This window comes from Macaca nemestrina, chromosome 8 (genome assembly GCF_043159975.1).
Source record: "Macaca nemestrina isolate mMacNem1 chromosome 8, mMacNem.hap1, whole genome shotgun sequence".
In the NCBI taxonomy this organism is placed as follows: domain Eukaryota; kingdom Metazoa; phylum Chordata; class Mammalia; order Primates; family Cercopithecidae; genus Macaca; species Macaca nemestrina.
Window position 1 is genome coordinate 48776620 of NC_092132.1, and position 21749 is coordinate 48798368.

At 41.6% G+C, this 21749-nt stretch overlaps 1 protein-coding gene across 1 annotated transcript in view; it reads right to left on the minus strand.

The window, feature by feature from the left end:
* Positions 1 to 17085: 17085 nt before the first annotated feature.
* LOC105476103 (syndecan 2) overlaps positions 17086 to 21749 on the minus strand; it is a 116302-nt gene continuing 111638 nt past the window's right edge. The window contains exons 4-5 of the mRNA XM_011731763.2: positions 20374 to 20509; positions 17086 to 19445 (exon numbers count right to left, since the gene is read on the minus strand). Coding sequence (XP_011730065.1) covers positions 19282 to 19445; positions 20374 to 20509 — 300 coding nt within the window. The 3' untranslated portion in view covers positions 17086 to 19281. The remainder of the gene's footprint in view (positions 19446 to 20373; positions 20510 to 21749) is intronic.

Sequence of the window (21749 nt, forward strand, 5' to 3'; positions counted from 1 at the left end):
AAAATGACAAGCAAAAGTGAATCAGAGTGGACATTGGTGTAGCAGGTAGAGACAGGGCCTGACTTAGAAGGATGCCAGTGCCTTAGCAAGAAATTCCAGGATGTCTTATGGAGCAAAGCTTGAGAGTTATTCTTTTAGGGTCATTCTCCTACATGTTAGGGATGAGGTAGCACACAAAATAAGTCAGGATAGGAGGTGTCCTGGGCATGGAAAATGTGTGTACTCCCTGGTTTGGATATAGTTGCCTGTGATGGATAATGCATTTGCCTACCATGAACTCATTCTCCATTTTTCTAGTAACAGTACTTTGGTACCCTTCTAGAGCTCCTCTGCTGTCTTTCCATATGATTCTGATACCATCCCTCCCCAGCCCCAGACCCAGAATGACCACTCAGAATAGCCCATCTTCCAGACCATGTGATTAATTTAAAATAGGTATGTGACCCAAACTGGGCCAGATTCTTCCTCAAAATTTAATACACGGCCAAAAGCAGTGGCTCACGCCTGTAATCCCAGGACTCTGGGAGGCCAAGGTGGGTGGATCGCTTGAGTCCAGGAGTTGGAGACCAGCCTTGGCAACATGGCTAAAAACCTCTCTCTGCAAAAAATACACACGCAGAAAAATAGCTGGGCATGGTGGTGTGCATTTGTATCCCCAGCTACTCAGGAGGCTGAGGTAGGAGGATCACCTGGGCCTGGAAGGTGGAGGTTGCAGTGAGCAGTGATCAGGCCACTGCACTCCAAACTAGTTGATACAGTAAGACTTTGTCTCAAAAAAAAAAATTAATACAGATGCTGGAAAAGTGAGGGTATATTCTTCTAGACAGGTGAGGAAAGTGAAGTTGTTGTATTTGCAAACATCTTTCTCAACCCCAGAAAACCCATACGTAGTGAAAAAATGTGGCCAAACCACAGAGGGAAGTAGAGATAAGCAGAGAGCTGATCTAAAGTGCTGCTACCATCTGAACCCCAAGATCCAGCTACGCCTGAAGCTAAATTCGCTCCTTTTCAGCTACATGCACCAATAAATTCATTTTATATTTAGGCTTATTTGAGTTAGCATTTCTGTCATTTGCTTTCAAAAGCAAATATATTGTTGTATTAGTCTGTTCTCATGCTGCTATAAAGAGCTTCCCAAGACTGGATAATTTATAAAGGAAAGAGTTTTAATTGACTCACAGTTCCGCATGGCTGGGGAGGCCTCAGGAAACTTACAATCATGGCAGAAGGGGGAGCAAACACATCCTTCTTCACATGGAGGCAGGAAGAAGTGCTGAGCAAAGAGGGAAAAGCCCCTTATGAAATCACCAGATCTCATGAGAACTCACTATCATGAGAACAGCATGGGGGTAACCACCTCCATGATTCAATCATATTGCACAAGGTCTCTCCCACGATATGTGGGGATTATGGGAACTGCAGTTCAGGATAAGATTTGTTGGGGGGACAAAGCCAAATCATATCAATTAGAATTGGTTTGGTCACTCTAACAACTCCCTCATCAACCATGGCTAAAGCTGCTGACGTCCTGTAAACAGCTCCTACAGTTATGTCCCATTGGTTTAGAAAATTGGTCCAGGTTCCACTTCGTACTTTCCATGCTAAACCTCTTGCTCTGGTGCCTTACCTCTACTTCTGTCTTGTGTCCTGGTAACTGGATCTCTTTAGATTGATACTTCATGGTACCTTGAGCCTGGCCTTCTCTTTCAGTCTCACCCTGATTGTAGTGTTTCCAAGAACCCTGGGCAGCACACTTGCTATTCTACTAGGCAGCGTCTCTGACTTCTGCACACAGCCAAGGATCCCTGAGTCAGATGTTTTACCACAAGGAAGAACAAGTGAGTCATTTTGTCTCCTCAAACAGGCTCTGTAGCAAACCTTCCAGGTCCTCTTAATAGATACAGGCCTTCTTTTGATGTCATCTTTCTTAGCTTTAATGCATATGATTTGGAAACCCAATGATAAAAACCTCCTATGTATCCCTATAAACTATTCAGGACTTTTCCCATGTTTGGTAATAGGAATTTTTGCTAGGAAAGGATAAGAAAGAATAAGATTTTATGAGAAGATTAATCATTCAAATAAGGAAGTCCTAAAAATATACAGTGAATAAGGCACTCTTGCCACACAAAAAAGAATGTAAAACGTGTCCTCGGGGAGGATGTCCATTCTCTGGGCTGAATTATGTTCCCACTACGGATTCCATCATTGAAGTCCTAACCCCTAGTATCTCAGCATGTGACTGTATTTGGAGATAGTCTTTAAGGAAGTAACTAAGTTAAACTGAAGTAATTAGGGTGGACCCTAATCCAATTTGACTAGTGTCCTTACTAGAAGAGAAGATCCAGCCACAGACATACACGGAGGGAAGACTGTGTGGAGACACAGGTAGAAAACAGCCATCTACAAGCCGATGAGAGAGGCCTCAAAAGAAACCAACCCTGCTGATGCCTTGATCTCAGAATTCTAACATCCATAACTCTAAGGAAATAAATTTCTGTTTTCAGGCCACCCAGTCTATGGCACTTCTTTATGGTATCCCTAGAAAATTAATAATGTCTTCCACTAATTATTAACAAACTGGCGTCTCTTCTCACCAGATCCTTTGGGAAAGAATAATAGAAATCTTTTTCTGGCTCCCTTCCTCTCACCTCCCCCTACTCAAATACCCACAGAAAGCAAACCCATGGTATTTGTGGAGTAATCACTAAGCATCATCTTATTCGGCCAATGGCTAAGGGAAGGGTCTGGGGTTTCAGTCATTGAAAAGGAGAGGGGGCCTAGTGGTAAAAAGCCAGTGTTTCCTTCCTCAAGAGCCAATACTGGTCTCTTCTCTTCTTCTTTCCTTTCCTCTCTTCTTCCTGAATAATTTGTGCAAAAGTCATTAGATGAAGCTAATGATGGGATGAGGAAGGCTGTGTGTGTGTGTGTGTGTGTGTGTGTGTGTGTGTGTGTGTGTGTGTGTGTGTTGGGCTGGGAGTGGGTAGTAAGCCATGATGGCCCAGGGCAGGGACCAAGAGGGTGTCCACAGGGGGTGGCCTGGCATGAGGTAGCCTCATCCAGAAATAGTGAGACGGACATTTATGTGGATGGACTGCCTCTTGTGAGGTATTGAAGGCTGAGTGGGGTGAGACGGGTCTCTGTGAGGGATGGGGGCTCTGTGTGGGGTGTCAGAGCCAGAGTGGGTTGAGGAGGGTGTCCCTTCCCCGACAGGAGTGCAGCCCAGTATAGGGTGTGGCAGCCTGAGCAGGGTGAGGAAGACACCCACACAGCAGGCAGAGTGGCTCAGCATGCTGTCAGAGGACAAGAGGGGTGAGGAAGGCATTCACACTGGGGTGGGCTGGGGCTGGCATGGAGCATCAGAGCCTCAATCATCAGTTGAGGAGGATATCCATGCAGACAGGCCTGCCTGGTATGAGATGGCAGGGCTTGGGCAGAGTGAATAGGGCATCTACATGGTAGGTTGGCCCAGTATGGCATGTTAGAGCCCAAGTGATGTAAAGAGAGAAGATGAGAGATTTGTTACATACAGGTGGATTTGTTACATACAAGTAACTAAATATATTAAGGTCAAGGAGAGCTAGGTATCCTATTGTTGGAGAGGAGGTTACAAATATGACAAAAGGAAAACTAGAATGAATCCCGTGGTGTTGCATTAGAATTGGAGTTAAGGATGTGAATGCATAGTTTTCAAGATTTAAATAGATAAATAGATATAGATAAAAAATAAATATAAAAGTACACACAGACAGACATATACACATTTCCCAGGTCTATGCACTAAGAGGGTCTGGAAGCAGTGACACTCCAATACCAAGGAACATATTGAGTGTGTAGATTTTGGTTTCTACACACCATTCCGAAAGACACCAGGGATCTTTGGATAAATGGCTGATTCCAAAGCTGGGCTAGGGAACTTGCAATACAAGCCTGAAAGTTCTATTTGTACCAGAAAGTAAGAAAGTGCTCAAAGAATTTAGAGACATGTTATATCAAAAGGACGTAGAAACCAGACTGAAGGGACTCCCACTAGCCAAATATGGACTAATATAAGCATGAAAATAAATAATGTTAGTAATCGGTGATGACCCATGAAATAGAGTAGTTTACATATGAGTCCAAACTGATACAAATAAATAACAAACTGAAAGTATGATAAGAAATAGGTTATGGACATAGGCTCAAAGTACCTTCCCACAAGATACCAACTATTAAGGGCAAGATGCCTGACAAATGCCACCTTAATGAATGATCAGTGTTAACATAATCAGTAATGGGACAAATCTAAATCCTATACCACCTAATGGGATGCAATGGGAAAATAGCATCAGTTCTATGACATTTCTGACGGATGCATAGCCTGCTTCTAATCATGAAGATGCATTAGACAAACCTATATTGAAGGACGTGTTTTTAGCCCTCTTTAGCCTTTTATCTCTACAGGTGTCAAGACCACGAAAGTCAAGGAAAGACTGAAGAATGTTTCATACTGAAGGAGACTAAAGAAACATGACAACAATACTCAACACATTATTCCAGACTGGATTCTTCTCCTAAAAGACATTACTGGGGTGACTTAAGAAACTTGAACAGGCTGGGAGCGGTGGCTCACATCTGTAATCCCAGCATGTTGGGAGGCCGAGGAGGGCAGATCATGAGGTCAGGAGTTCGAGACCAGCCTGACCAACATGATGAAACCCCGTCTCTACTAAAAACACAAAAATTAGCTGGGCATAGTGGCATGTACCTGTAGTTCCAGCTACTCGAGAGGCTGAGGCAGGAGAATTGCTTGAACTCGGGCGGCAGAGCTTGCAGTGAGCCAAGATTGCACCACTGAACTCTAGCCTGGGCAACAGAGTGAGACTCTGTCTCAAAAAAAAAAAAAAGAAAAAAGAAAGAAATAAATAAACTTAAACAAAGTCTAAAGAGTAGATGGTAGTGATGTACCAATGTTAATTTCCTGATTTGATGCTTGTATTGTGGTGGTATAGGAGAATGTCCTTTTCGTAGGAAATATATACTTAAAAATCTAGGAGTGACGGGGCATCATGACAGTAACACACTCTTGCTCACATGCTTCAGGAAATAAAAATTATTATTTGTACTGCAACTTTTCTGTAAATTTGGGACTGTTTCCAATTTTCTTTAAAAAGTCAAGAATGAAGGACAACTGGTCCAGTCTCTTCAACACATCTGTGTCATGTAAAAGGGACAGATTAAAAGAGGCATTTGGGGCATCCCAAGCAGATGCAAATGTGGTCCTGGGTGGGATTCAATTTGCATAAACCAATTATAACGCACAGTTTATAGATAACTGGGAAATGCATATATGGCTTATTATTACATAGATGAAATGTGTTGAAATGGAAAAATGTGGATCAGTGACTAAAAACAAAAGTGGGGAACAGAACAGCAGTAGGATCATGTGCTCTCATTTTGTGGAAAAAAGAGAAACACAAATAATGTACTAGCGTAGTAACCTAGTGCTAGTCCTCACTGAGCAGTGGGAATACTTTTTTATTCTCTTATTTTTGCTTGTTCTTATTTTCAAATATGTAACAATGTACGTGCCCTGTTTCTATACTAGTAAAAGATGTCTTTTAATGTAAAATTTAAATAACACAATTAGGGAAAAAGAGTCCATAGCATGGGTATTCACAACCTTTAATAACTTACATTGTTATCAACTGAGACACGTGGACGTTACTGAAGACATTCAGGCAAAGTCCCTGAAAAGTATCTCCTTGCCTCTGACATAGGGTTGCCATTTTTAATACCATGTAGAAATGCCTCAGTAATCTCACTTGTAAAATGAGGATGAATATCCTGCCTCAAAAGGCAATTGGGAGGATTAAATGAGTTAATATAGCTGAAAAGTATGGAATAAATGATTTAATAGATGCCAATAGCATGTATGTTCTACAAATACAAAATTTCTGATCATCTCCGTTTTTCTTGTTTCATAAAGAAGATGAAAACAGATATAGCCTCACAGTTCACATTAGAATTTGGTTTTTTTATTCACAACTTCTTATATCACAATATAAGAATATATATATGAGGTCAAAAAATAAGCTGCTAAATTCTGGGTTTAAAAAGAATAATACATACAAGAAACTTCTGACTGGGCACGGTGGCTCATGCCTGTAATCCCAGCATTTTAGGAGGCTGAGGTGGGTGGATCGCCTGAGGTCAGGAGTTCAAGACCTGCCTGACCAACATGGTGAAACCCCATCTCTACTAAAAGTACAAAAAATAGCCAGGCATGGTTGTAGGCCCAGCTACTCAGGAGGCTGAGGCAGGTGAATTCCTTGAACCTGGGAGGCGGAGGATGCAGTGAGCCAAGATCATACCACTGCACTCTAGCCTTGAAAACAGAGCAAGACTCTTTTTTTTAAAAAAAAAAGAACCTTCTGTGTGCCAGGCATTGTTCTAAGTGCTTTACAATGTATTTTTAATCATCACAGTAATCCTATGAGGAGGATGATCCTATTAACATCTCTATTTTATAGATGAAAGAAGTAAGCCACAGAGACGTTAGTTAACTTGCCCAGTCAGACAGCCAGTTAAGAGGCAGGGCCAGAATTACAACCAAGCAGTCCGTGCTCTCAGCCTCTACCCATGTGCCACTCTTATCATGCCATAACCAAGTACAGGTGAACTCCGATTTAGGTGCCAGTGGCTTTCTAAAAGCTCCCTTCTAAGCTAATGTTTCAAGTTCCAAATGTGTTTCCCCCCAGAACAGTGTTACAGTATTACAGGTTAGATTTGGTTCCTTAGGCCAACCTATTTAAGTAGACCAAACCTATTTAACTCACAACATGGCTGATTCAGAACCACTGTGGCCCTAAGACCAGTGTCACTCTAGACAGAGGATAGTGGATAAGTTTAATCTCCCAAACCAATTCCAATTGATTACTTGTGGCTGCATGGATCCTTGTCTGGAGAAGAATTCCGAGGCTGGCCTTAGCAGGAGAGCATACTAGAATCAATTAATGATGTCTGAAGAAATGGGAAAAGAAAACCGAAAACCAGATATTTGTCATCTCTGCTCCAGTGACCTTGTCTCTGAGTACGCCTCAATCTCGAGCCCTGAGGAGTCTAGGGAGTAGGGGAAGTGGACAGGAGAACGATACAGAGAGCAGAGAGGAGAAGTAGATACTAGAGATGCTTCAGTGACAGTTTGGGAGACCCTGACGAAATCAATGGCTGGGGCAGCTCTGATGTGGGGATAACAGCTGTTCGGAAGTGTGGGTAATTTATAAGTCAAGTATTCCCACGTCATCAATGCCTGCCAAGCCCCTCCTCAACCCCCAGTGATCCACTCACTAGCAAGGGGAGGTAAGGTATTGATATCTTCTATTCCACTGACATTTAACAAGTCAGGCGCAGAATAACGACTTGTCACACAGTGAGGCCCAGGACATCAGTCACAAGTTACATATAAATGCAATGTCAGAGTGAAGTGAAAAGGAGCACATATAACCCAGCAAGATGATTCCACAAACCACCAGCTTGCGTGCAGAACTGTTAAACCCAAGTTTGGGATGGGTGGAGCCTTGATTCATAGTGCTGAGGTTTTCAGAGTGGACATTAGGATGCAAAACAGACTTCGCATGTGGTTTGCTGAGAACTTGTTTCTCAACATAAACTGGGGAGAAAAAAAGCATTTGATGCTAAAAGTGAGTCCCAAGCTAGGTCCCATTTAGGAGAGTACTGTAGCCCAGCAGGCCTCCAAAATGTCATGTCAGCTTTCGAAGGCATTTCACAGTTGCTGCAACAGCACTGCTGGAACAAAGCCAGGTGACTTTAGAAGAAGCCCAGTCCCTTAGACACAGATGACACTGCCAAGAGCAAAATAAAAAAGGGCCATTGCCTGGCTTGGCATCTGGATCCTGCAGCTGCCAAATCATATCCATTAGCCATGCCAAAGTAATCCATGGAGAAATTCCCAATGAGAGGCCCACCAAGCCAGAAAATTGTCTATGATCCAGGCAAGCAGTGGGTTCTAGCTCACCAGCGTCTGCTGAGATTGACGGACAACTTTAAGAAAGTCAGCAGAAAGATTTCAGTTCCTACCTCTTATTTATAGATGGGCACTTTTGTGAGTGTATGTTCACACACATGTGCACAAACACATGGGAGAGAGACAGAAAGACAGAGTCAGGGAAGAGAGAGAGGGAACTGGGAAGGACAGAGAGACAAAAGCCATTTTCTAACCCCACTGTATAACGAGAAACTGAGACACAGGGACTGAACTACTACCCTGAAGGGAGAAAAGTCATGTCTACCCTGCTAGGGAGGAAAAACAAAAACAAAGTAAAAACTCCCAAAAGTTGGCCAAGCCGGGCAGCAGCTCTTCTCCCACCCGCACATCTGCCTTGGGCTTTTCTTCTTTTCAGATTGTTGTGAGAAAACAGATGGCTACAGAAGTCTGAATTTTAAATTTATGAATGGAAATTTGAACAGATGTTAGCAATCAAGATGGCATATAAGAATTTTTTTCATACCATGTTTACAGCCCAGCCTCCTTCACATAAATGGGAGAACGGGTCATAAAAAGGGTAGTTTTTGATCTCAGGGACAGCCTGGATCCAGTGTGGTGATTATGTGGCACAATGGCTGAAATATTGAAAGAACAAAGGGAAAAAACACTAATCAGTTCCCTGTTTAAATGCTGAATATTTATCCGCAAAAATGCTAAAATGTATCTGGAAGAAAACTATAAATTCATCAGAGCACTTGCTGTGCCTTAAGGAGGTAAAGTACAAGTCCAGGGTTTAACAAGTATCTGTGGACACCTAGTTACTTCAAATGTTTTTAGACTTTTGACAGGACATCAGTCATTTGTTTGTTTTGTTTTGCTTGGCTGAACGTCCCAAATATATGGGATCCCACCAAATTTCACAGAGAAATGGAGAAGATCTGCTGATACACGCAATGTTTGGAACCGGGCTGGTACTAAGAATGGTAGTGGTAGTGGGGATGGGAAGGAGAAGGGGGTGGGGAGGTGTGGGGGTGTGTGGGGTGGGGATGGCAAAGTGAATCAAACATAATCTAGGTCCTCAGCATAATTAGAACTGAAGGCAAAAGCAGATTATCTATATCATCTATATCTATGTATATCTATATCAACACAAAGCCAGACAAGGTATAATGTTAAAGGCTAAAGGAGTGGAGGAAAAGGAGTGAGGTTGATTGAGGGAATGGATAATGACAGTAGTTCCTGATATCCTGAGAAGAGGAGAGGATTATGGAGTGTGCGGCCATCTGGAAGAAGAAGAGAGGGTCACCCAGGATTTGTTAGCAAATCCGGTTGGTTAGATCTTCAACAACTCGGATGACCTAAAGTTTGAAAACACAGATTATATTATGTTATCAGATATTGTAATGTAACATCAACACACCATTTATTATATATTCACTTGGATTTCCTGACTTTGAGGCTACCCTGGCTCTCTAGAATCTGACCACTTCCATCACCATGATTGTCTCTCTCCTTGAGTCCTGCGATAGCTTCACTAGTCTCCCTGTTGTGTTTCTGCCCATCTCTGCCACCTCCAATTAGCCTATTGTCAACATGGTAATCCAAGTAAAATCACAGTAATCCCTTTGACGCACTGCTTCTCAAAAAGAAGTTCCTGCTGGAGCAGCAGCCGCTGCACCTGAGAAACTTGTTGGAAATGCACATTCTCAGGTTCCACCCATGAGTTTCTCAGAATCAGAAACTCCAGGGCTGGGGCCAAGAAATCTGTGCTTTAACAAGACCTACCGATGATTCTGATCCCTGCCGAGGTTTGAGAACCAATTTTAAGCATAGGTCAGATCACGTCACGTTTTGGCTCAAAATCCTGCTCCCCAAAGTCATCACAATGAGTACAAGGCCATAACTATGCGGTCTGGCCCAGGGATACCGCCCTGACTACCCACCAGTCTACTCTCTAGCTCACTGGCTCCTTGGCTACACTCTAAGCCTTGGCACTTGCTGTTCCTTCTGCCTGTAAGGCTTCCCAGATCCCCCAAGGCCCTGGTTCCCCTTCCCCACACACCATGGCTCAATCCCTTACCACCTTCAACTCTGCTCAAATGTCACCTTTCCACTGACACACAGTCACTCATGCATTACTTAATGATGAGGATATGCTTCGAGAAGTGCATCATTGGGCAATTCTGTTGTTGTACAAACAGCATAGAATGAACTTAAATAAACCTAGATGGCATCACCCGCTACATGCCTAGGCTATATGGTATAACCTATGACTCCTAGGTTACAAACCTGTACAGCATGTTACCATACTGAATACTGCAGGCAACTGTAACACAACATTAAGTGTTAATATATGTAAAGATATATAAACTTAGAAAGAGTACAGCAAAAATACAGTAATATAATCTTATAAGACCACCATCATATATGCAGTCTATCATTGACACAAACAATGTTATATAGCCCATGACTATTTAACTTATTTTTTATTGTCTGTCTCTTCCCAGGGACTGGAATTGTGCCCGGCAAAGTGCTCATGAAGCATTCGGTAGAAGAATAAATTAACTATCTTTTTTTTTTTTTTTTAAGACATAATCTCGGCCGGGCGCGGTGGCTCAAGCCTGTAATCCCAGCACTTTGGGAGGCCGAGACGGGCGGATCACGAGGTCAGGAGATCGAGACCATCCTGGCTAACATGGTGAAACCCCGTCTCTACTAAAAAATACAAAAAAAAAAAACTAGCCGGGCGAGGTGGCGGGTGCCTGTAGTCCCAGCTACTCGGAAGGCTGAGGCAGGAGAATGGCGTGAACCTGGGAGGCGGAGCTTGCAGTGAGCCGAGATCTGGCCATTGCACTCCAGCCTGGGTGACACAGCAAGACTCCGTCTCAAAAAAAAAAAAAAAAAAGACATAATCTCGCTCTCTTGCCCAGGCTGGAGTCCAGTGGTACCATCATGGCTCACTGAAGCCTCCATCTCCTGAGCTTCAGTGATCCTCCCACCTCAGCCTCCCAAGTAGCTGGGACAATAGGCTCATGACACCATGCCCAACTAATGTTTTTTGAAAGTTTTTTGTAGAGACAGTGTCTCACTCTGTTGCCAGGCTGGTCTCAACTCTGGACTCAAGCAGTCTTCCCACCTCGGTCTCCCAGAGTGCTAGGATTACAGGTGTGAATATTGAGGATCTCCCAGAGGCCAGATATAGTACTAAGTGCATCACTTCCATTGCCTCACTGAATTCCCACAAGTCAATGTGGTAGATATTATTATCTTTATTTTACACATGAAAAAACTGAGCTAAGTGAAAAAAACGGGTAACAGATACTAAAAGCATAAAGGACTAAGATGTGGGGTTATCAGAAAAGGAAACTTCATGATCTCTAAGTCCTGGATCTGACACAGAGTTAAGTTGTCTACATTTTTACCTTCTTTACTGCTCATCCCTGCAATTGATCTCTACAGAGGAATTGAAGCATACTCTGGTATTTACTGAAGCAGAATGTAATTAAGCTTGGCAAAAATCATGCTTTCAATGACTAGGACAAAGCTACAAGTGGGAGAATTACTCACTGCTTTATTTGCTATCTTCCCATTGTAAACACAGATAATAGTAGCACTTCCTGATATTCAAATAATTCTTACTCCTTCACCCAACTACTATGTTCTATGTTAAAAACAGTTCAGATTTTATGTTATTAATGACCAGGTAGAAGAGGATACTTTACCTAACTATTAATTTTCTCAAAAATGTGTCAGTGGTGCATTGTGGGGACTTTCCTCCCTTGCAATGAAAGATTGTGCTATCTGCTAAGCATCTGCCAACATGGCAAACCAGTGCTCAATAGTGAATCAGGTACTGGTTCACCTAAAAAGATAGTCAGAATGCCAGAAGGCAGACCCAGGACCATCCTTCTCTATTTGCAGTAGTCCCCCACCTGCAATTTCACTTTCCACAGTTTCAGTTACCTGAGGCCAACTGCTGTCCAAAAATATTAAATAGGCCAGGCGTGGTGGCTCATGCCTGTAATCCCAGCACTCTGGAAGGCCATGGCGGGTGGATCACCTGAAGTCAGGAGTTCAACACCAGCCTGACCAACGTGGTGAAACATCATCTCTACTAAAAAATACAAAAATTAGCTCGGCATGGTGGCGGATTCCTGAAATCCCAGCTACTCGGGAGGCTGAGACAGGAGAATCGCTTGAACCTGGTGGGGGCAGAGGATGCAGTGAGCTGAGATTGCACCACTGCACTCTAGCCTGGGTGACAGAGCAGGACTCTGTTTCAAAAAAAGAAAAAAAAAATTAAATGGAAGATTCTGGAAATAAACAATTCGTAAGTTTTGAATTCTATGTAGTTCTGAGTAGTGTGATTAAATGTCCTGCCATTTTGCTGTATCCCACCCGGGACATGAATCCTCCCTTTGTCCCATGTCCCTATTCTGTAGACGCTCTCCACTGCTTAGTCACTGAGTAGCCATCTTGGTTATCAGATCAATGGTCACAGTACCACAGTGCTTGAGCTCAAGTAACTCTTATTTTGGTTAATAATGGTCCTAAAGTGCAGGAGTAGTGATGCTGATAATTTAGATATTCTAAGAAAAGCCGTAAAGTGCTTCCTTTAAGTGAAAAGGTAAAAGTTGTCAACTTTATAAGGAAAGAAAAATATTGTATACTGAGGCTGCTAAGATCTAAGGTCAAAATGAGTCTTCTGTCTGTGAAATCGTGAACACTATATTGTTATAATTGTTCTGTTTTATTATTGTTGTTGCTCATATCTTACTGTGTCTAATTTATAAATCAAACTTTATCATTGGTATGTAAGTGTAGGAAAAAACATAGTTTATACAATTGTCAAAGTCAAATAAGATATAGAGATGAATCTCTCAATTTAAAATGTTTTAGTCCAGGCTTGGTGGCTCATGCCTGTAATCCCAGCATTTTGGAGGTCGAGGCAGGTGGATTACTTGAGGTCAGGAGTTTGAGACCAGCCTGGGCAGCATGGTAAAACCTTGTCTCTACTAAAAATACAAAAAATAGCCAGGACTGGTGCTGCATGTCTGTAGTCCCAGCTACTTGAGAGGCTGAGGCAGGAGAATCACTTGAACACAGGAGGCGAAGGTTGCAGTGAGCCAAGATCTCGCCATGGCACTCCAGCCTGGGTGACAGTGAGACTCCATCTCAAATAAATAAAATAAAATAAAATGAAATGAAATAAAATAAAATGTTTTATATGGGAAGCAAGAATTGAAATTCAAGGAATGCACACAGACTGGGTGGTCTTCAGTATGTCCAAAGAACAAGAGAAGGTTGGAGGTTTTATAAAAAGGAGAAATGTTACCTACTGCTTTTCAGTTCATTGGCACCATTTTCAAGAAAGTTCACTGGAGAGCTGGCAGGCTCTGATTGGTGAGTGACTGCAGTAGGTAAAACTAGTCTGAGAGACACAGCAGCTTGTTTCAGTAGCTGTTGATAAAACTAGTTTCAGGTTACAACAGGCAGCTTCAGCAGCCAGGCTTGCAGAGAATTACATTCTCAGAGCAATGTTATATACCATACGTTCTTCTTCTCTTAGGCTCCTTGACTGTGAATTGGTTGGATATGAAAAAAATGACCCAATTTGTATGAGCAACTTTCACACAGTATAGAGCTAGATATCTCCATGGTTTTAGGCACCCACTAGGGGTCTTGGAATGTATCTTCTTTGGATAAGGGGGGGGGGGGTGCTACTGTACTTACCTCTGCAAATAATCTCATCTAGTCCCACGGCTTTTAATACCATCTACATGCTGTTCACTCGTGTGTCATCACCAGGGGTCCAGGAAGGAAAACAGAACCCACACCTGGTAGCGCAATAGAGAGAATTTAATACCAGTTGGTTGCAAAGATGTTGGAAAAGTTGTAAGGGCAAACTGGAGAGAGAATACCAACATCAGGACGTTGATGCCTCCCTAGGGGTAGAGAAACCAAGAAGGAAAGTGGAGTTATGAGAGTTTAGGAATAGTGGGAGCTAGGGACATGGAGGAGGGCTTGCCTGGTGGGGATTTAACTACAGAGGAAGTGCATTCATGCTAGAGATGTTGCCTAGAGCAAAGAGAGGGGAAAGTACTCTGGCTTTTCCTCTCCTACTGACTGCAGTCTTTCGCCAGTGTCTTCCATTGGCCAAACTTTCCCAGAGGCCAGTTGGCAAGGAAGCTTGGGAAATGTAGCTTGCGTGGGTCAACCTTGCACACCCCACTCTCCTGATATCCACTCATCCTCAAGCCATGCAGAGTAGAGCATGAAAGAGCAGGAAATGAATCAGAGTGCCAACAGGCAAATGAACACTAACACTTCCCCTAAATTAACATCTCCAGCTCCAAGAGAGGACCTCTTCTCTGAGTTCGATTCTGACATGTAATTTGTTCACCTGACACTTCCACTTGGTTGTCTAATAGTCCTCTCTAATTTAACATGGCCCAATACAAACCCTTGGTTTAGCAGCCAATTCCCCTTGGTATTCCTTCTCAGAACGATTCATCCACTGCTCAGTAAAAATAGCAATGCCCTCTTTGATTCTTTTCTTTACTTCCTACTTCTTCCAACCTTTTAGAAAGACCTATTGATTGTTCCTCCCTAAACAGTTCCTCTCCATCTCCACTATGACCACCTTAGGCCAAGCCACCACCATTCCTTCCCTAGGTGGCTATAATGACCTCCCACTGTGTCCACTTATAATGCATTGTTCAGGGGGCAGTTCCTGCAGACCTTGAGGGCAAGGGTAAGAAGCAGGGGCTTTATTCTAAGTGCTATAGGAGCCATTGGAGAAGGCAACATAAACTAATTTCTACCTTAATGAGATCAGTTTAGCTTCCTCGTGGGAAATAAAATACAAAGGAACAAAAGAGGAAGAAGACAAGTTAAGAGGGGATTGCACTTCTCAGCCCCCTTCTTTCACCTCTTCTACCTCTGTCTCCCCCCTCACCAGCTACTGGTCTTCTCCCTGTTACTCCAACATGCCAAGCTTGTTCCCTCTTCAGGATCTTTTCACAGCTAAAATCATGCTTGTCCTGATTTTAGCACAACTGGCTACACATCACTCAGGGCTTTTCTTCTCAGAGATCTTTGCTGACTCAGCTGTAGTAGTAATGATGGCTGCTCACAAATATCCCATCTCTCTCCTTCCGGGCACAAAGTAAGATTGCACTTCTCTGCACCCTGGACATGAGATGTGGCCATATGACTTGCTTTGGCAAATTAAGTATGGGTGGAATCTTTAAGATCCCACTGTGTGCTTCACCCTTTTTCCTTCTACCAGAGTGACCACCAGTGTTTCAGATAATGGCTACTCCATCAGCCTGAGCCCTGGAGAGGGGATGACAATTATCCAGAGCACAGCTCCCCATCAACCAGTAGGACACAGAGTGGAGCAAGAAAGAAATCTTTGCTGTTTTAAGTTGCTGAGACTTTCAGATTGTTACCATAGCATACCTAGCCTCTCCGGACTGTTACAGCCCTTCAGTCCCACATGTCAGCTTATATTGTATTGTGTCCATTGTGGAAATTACCAACTGATAATTTCCATTTGTTAGTTTCATTTATTGATTTTATTTCCACTCTGCAACCCACACCAAGTTCATGAAAGCTCCACGTGAGCCGGGTCCTTGTCTATGTGGTTCACCACCATACCTTCTAATGCTTGAAGTTTCCAGTGCATAGTCAGTAGGCAAATACCTGTTGAACTTCTGATGGATTGCACATACAAGCATTTGTTTTTTGAATGCTATTGTGCCAACAAAACTGGAATAAATGCATCTTGCACTCAGCATCTCTGAAGCACCAAAGCCTAACATTTCACTCTGCTATTTGTGGGTTGGACTGACAGCTTGGGTTACACCCTTCCAGCTAATTCGCAGGAAACCAAGTTGCTCTCAAAGTTGTCACGATTCCATGCTCAGAAAAGGCCCTGCTAAAGATCATGTGCAGCAGATAAACAAAAATAAATGAAACTTTACAACCATAAACCATAAGAGTGAAGTCACCCAGAGTTTGGAGATAGAGTGGGACAGAAGTGATTCTGGAAACTGTTTTTACCACTAAAAGATGTTGTTTTACCCTTTTAAAGTTTTTTTGTGCTGACTTAATGTAACTCCCCAGAAATGGCCAAGTCTCAAATTTCACTATTGTCATAAAATACTAGACCTGAAAGAAACCTTAGGGATCACTCAATTCAGATTACTCCATTTATCATCTGGCTTAATTTTAATTGGAAACCTCTTAGGGTCTCACCGATGTCTGCTGCGAGCTTAGAATTTAGAAATTCACATTAGAGATAGCGTTGCTCGAAGTCGTTCCCTTTTTTGGTACTATCAAATATGTTTAAAAATATTTTTTTCTCTACCACCCCCTTATGTAATCGAAATAACACTATAAAGATCACACTTATAAAATTAACCCCACAATATTTCTAGGTTTTATATTTTTGCTTACCTAACATCTTTCCTTGATGTTTCAAAATGTCTAACATATTGAAGAAATAAAGCTCCTTAAAACTATGAAGTAGGACACAGTAGTTTCTTTAGGGACACTTGAAGAAGGTAATTGTATTCTATATTTAATTAGCTTACTCTCCTAGACCTAACAGACTATATCCATAAGTACATTTTGTCTAACTTGCAAAAAAGTGCATTAACAAAAATTCACTAAACATTTGATGTGAAACTATCAATCCTTAAGAGATGGCAATTTTTACAATGTTGTTCACTTTTATTAAACAGGTCCTAATCCTGAAATTCAGGTACTATGCACCCACCTGCAGCTGAACATGAAAAACAAAAATAAAACCCAAGTGCTTCCTATTCCCCCTACGGGCTGAAAATGGGACAGTGTGAATATTTCAAGTCTCTCAAACACAAAGCCGTATTCACTCAAGGGAAATCATTTACATGTGGTTAAGGAAACAGGAAATTTTCACATTGGCTTTAATATTTACATTTTACCAAAATTTTCCTGAACTCAGTAATCATTACTAACACTTTTTATAGTATTATTTACTGCATCTTAAAAATAAAAACTAAGCAGAAAGTGTACAGTTGAAGAAAACTGGATGTCAGTCTATACAATGATTTACTTTTGGCATGACAGACTTTATTTTGGCACTTTCACAAATATTTTGCTTTACAGCAGTGACAAAATATTTGCCAGAAATTTTTCTTTTCCTGGCACGGATATTCCAAGCAGTTGTTATTCTATGAATTGAATTTCACTCTGCTTTGCACAGTTAGAGGTATAACCGTTCCTACCCTCTGTAATTGAGGGACACTGCGTGGCTTTAGAAAGCACTGTTTCCTTTTAGTCACTCTGAAGTGAATTGACTCTGTACGTGATGGGGCAGGAATTTGAGAATTAATTAAGGCCATTAAGGATTTAAGTAAACACTGTTCCAAGTGTTGCTTAAAAAATGTTTCTAATGAATTCTGTGGGAATTCCAGGGAATGCTCTCAAAATGAAGTATTCATACTTTATTAAAAGTAAATTGTATGTTGGAAAAGTTGCTTTTTTTGCTGTCTTCCTACTTGGATGGCTCACAGTTTAAAACAAAATTAATGGTAAAATAGAAAAAGGAAATGTTTAGTACAGAAAGTACCAGCCAGGGTACCCTCATACCTCCATCTCCTTCCCCAGGCATCACTCTTTCCAGCCACTCAATCCTAAAGCAGTGAGGCCCTCATTTTAACACACAGAGCCTCCTTGCCTACCCTCCTTCCCTGTAACGTGAGCTATTGTAGTCCATTTATTAGTTCTTCGGTTAAGCTTCAGTAGACACTTGGAGCACAGTTGCAAAGGTAAATCAATCTATAGGCCTAAGCCTTAGATACCAACATCAGGAAAGCCCCCTTCAGATCTTTGGAATTTAGAGTCTTAGAAGTTATTTGCAAAAGCAGGCATCTGTCTTAATATTGCCATCAGCTATTCAATAAAGGTTGCAAACTTCGAAATTCCCTGGCAGCCTTCCAATATCTCTACCTAGACACACACAGGATAATACATTCAGATTTCCTCTGGCCAATTCAGTAATAAACAGTCTCATCGACAGGCTCTTTGGTCTTGATTTACAGACACTGTGGAACACTTAGAAATCAAACCCACGTCATCCTTGAGAGCAGACGGCCGTTAGCAAAGGGGAGATGTACATTTGATCAAAAATGTACAAAATTTATAACAGTGACATTTTCAATATTAGGCCACATGATTTATTCAGTAGTTTTTATGTTCCCAAATTACAATTTATGTCTATTCATAAGACTACAAAAGTTACCATTAGAATTGTCTGTGCTTATAAAATACCAACTTTTTTTTAAACTGTTATATATACTCATTAACACCAGTCTGCAACAAGTTACATAGAATCAGAGGCACTTCAAAGGCTTAAAAAGACGTTTACAACTTAAATGCATTTTTAAGAACAAAAACTTATTTTTCTTTAAACCTCTACTCGTACCTTCAAATTGCAAGAAATTAACAAATACAGTGGCCAAAGGAATCTGCAGCAACTTCTTAAAATACTGTTAGCATCTTTGGGTTTGCTGAGGCTTGTCAGTAACTTACATCAAATCCTCCCAAAAGAAGATCTGATTAGATAGATATGACTAAACAGTTTTGTAGTAATAATCCAATTTTACACATTAATTTGCTGTTGCAAATCTGCCCAAAGCTACAGGTAATGAAAAATAAAGCAAGTGTAAAATGGATAGTCTGACACTTAAAAATTTATACAAAGTGGAAGTTAAAGTTTACATATTTGAAAATCACATATACACTAAATTACCATTATCTGAATTTTCCAAAGACAAATTGCACCATGACAGCTACAAAAGGCATAGGGTTTGGTTTTAAGGGCACAAGAAGGGAGGGCAGAGGAGAGGAGGGCGACAACAGATAAATTAACAAAGTAAGACCAACTTGGTAAGGTCAATCTGAGACATGCTGACACAAATGAAACAGCTTTCATCATTGAGTCATAGGAAAAAGACAATCATTTTGTATTTGCGCATAAAAGTTTAAACCAATTCCATGAACATCGAGGGTTTTCATAACATAATATTTTGCCACTGCTATTCACAGAACACTGCAGATGTTAAATTTTATGTTGTTCTAAAGAAATACATGAAATGTTTTAAATACAATGGGATTTTATCATTAAAGTGCCAGAATGGCTCTTTAATGAAAAAAACAAAAAACAAAGATCTTCATTATTCTATGCAAAAGCTTTATTTTGAAAAGTTCAGTGATCTCATAAATAGAGACACTAAGTTGGAGTTTTAAGCATAAAACTCCTTAGTAGGTGCCTTCTGGTAAGCAGCACTGGATGGTTTGCGTTCTCCAAGGTCATAGCTTCCTTCATCCTTCTTTCTCATGCGATACACCAACAGCAGGATAAGAAAAATTGCAAAGAGAAAGCCAATAACTCCACCAGCAATGACAGCTGAAACAATCAAAAGGAAAATGACTTTAGAAGAGATTCAAGGGTTGCAGACGTTAGCTTTATTGTCAAGCCCAATCTGCTTACATTTTTCTAAAAGGCTTAATTTGAAAACCCCCCCAAAAAAAAAAAAAAAAAAAAAAAAACTAGATTCAAAGAAGCAACCTGGTAACTATGCAAATCTCAAACTCCTCAGGAAGGTACAGTAATTTCTTTGGTTAGTGTTAACAATACCACCCAAAAACCTCAATAAGAAAAAGCTGGCCTTGATCTTCACTCATTCCATACTTGAAAACTACTTTTGTCTTTTCAGAACTCACATTTCATATTCTAATTTTCTAATTGCTTTTTTCAACACAAAACATAGTGTAATTGACTTAAAATTTTAAAGAGTATATATGAAAAAAGCATGCAAATTTATTTCTATTCTTGGACTTGAGACTATCAAGTGTTCCTAAATCTTGAAAATTTTCCCCTTTAAAATATGTGCACTTCCATCCAATTAAGTTAAAATAGAAATAACGTTCTTAACACCTTGGGCAGTACATATGTGAACTGCCTTCCCCCTAAAGAACTTTTCCTTCTCTTTATTTTGAAATGTGGAACGCCTTCGAGCAAGACTGATGGATCTTCACACTCTGCCATCTCTCTACATCCAGTTGTTCTGGATCAATTCAGATGTTAACTTTCCCTCTTTTAGGCTACCTCCCATCCCCTGCACGATGGCTGGTGAAGGGGGAGGTTGAGGGAGCTGGTGGACAATAAAGACAACGTTTGCTGAGCCTCTTGCTTCTCGCTGTAGAAGCAAACATCCGCAAGACTGCTTTCAGCAGAAAGGTGACAGCAAGCTTTGCTGCACTTCTGAATATCACTTAGACTAACAGAAGCCTATACAGGCACCCTCCCACCTGACACCCACCAGGATACTCACCTGCTAGGACTTCTGTCCGTTTAAACAGACTGTCTGAGTGTTTCTCAGTATACACATTTGTATCTTCTTCAGATGGGTCCATTTTCCTTTCTGAGTCAGAGAGGTGAACTTTCTCTTTATCAGTTTCTTCAGGTGACTGGTATGGGAAACAGGGAAAGATTACACTGATTTAAGAAAATGTGCTGGAAGGAAGAAATAATGAGTATACTCCAAAATTCCTTTTTTTTCCCAAAGAATGAGTTTAGGAAATAGTTGGAATAATCACTTGTGTGATGTTTATAGCAATGGGTGAGTGTCATGATGGACCCATGTAGTTCATGGTTTTGCGTAACACCCATCACATGATCAGGCAAGTCAGAGAGCTAGTGAGTTCATAATAATGCTAAGGACATGGTGAGGTTGTTTTAGTGGACATTTCCTAAGATCTCTACTTTCTCACCACTCTTCTAACTTCGGGTCACCATCTCCCTCCGACTGCTCTAACCCAACAGCACTGCCCCAGTTCTCCTTATTCCTTCACTTCTCAACTACACAGGGCACGATGACAACAGCTCCCTTTCAGATATTCTCTCATGCCTGACTGGGCTTTTCCTGTCCCCACTCTGCAGGGAGCAACCCCCAAGCCTTACTCCTAATGCTTCCCCCTAGTCATATCACCTTCAGCAAACCCTGGACCAGGACTTCCGGGGACTTGGGTTGTGCAAGTAGCTCCTCCCTGATCATATCATACTTCTTTTCTCCACCTGGATTTCCTCACCTGTCTAATGAACGACACTCACAGGGTCTCAGACACTGCACAATGCTCAAGTAGAAATCTATGGGAATACCTCTCACAGCCGCCATCTCTAGTCAGCATTATTCCCAAGAAGTCAGCAGCCTGCAGGACATTAACTGTTGGCTGTACCACCTTTAACTCTACTCGTCAAGTCTAAGTAGTAATTAATTCACTGCTGAATCGGATGAGCCTTCTTTTCTATTCCCATTAATGGCGCTGTATTTTGGGGTGTTCCCAAGTTATCTATTTCGACGCATTTCTTATCACATGTTATCCATGTCACAGCACTGTCAATTTGCCTCCATCTTGCTCTCACATTAATTTCTTCCCTTGGGGTCTCATTTCCACAGCTTTGTTAAGGTGGCCAGCACATCACACCCCAGCTCCCATCCTGCTTCGACCTCAGAACTGCACGTGTTGGGTAGCTTCCAGTCCTCACCCAATCCACCACTTACTCCCAGCAGAAAACCCTGTGAGGCCATTTCCACCACCTCTTCATCATCAAAAATGATTCTTAACATCTGTGCTGTAGTTCAGTGGTCCCCAATCTTTCTATGAAAAAAATACAGGCCTCCTACCAGAGGTTCCATTTCAATTGGTC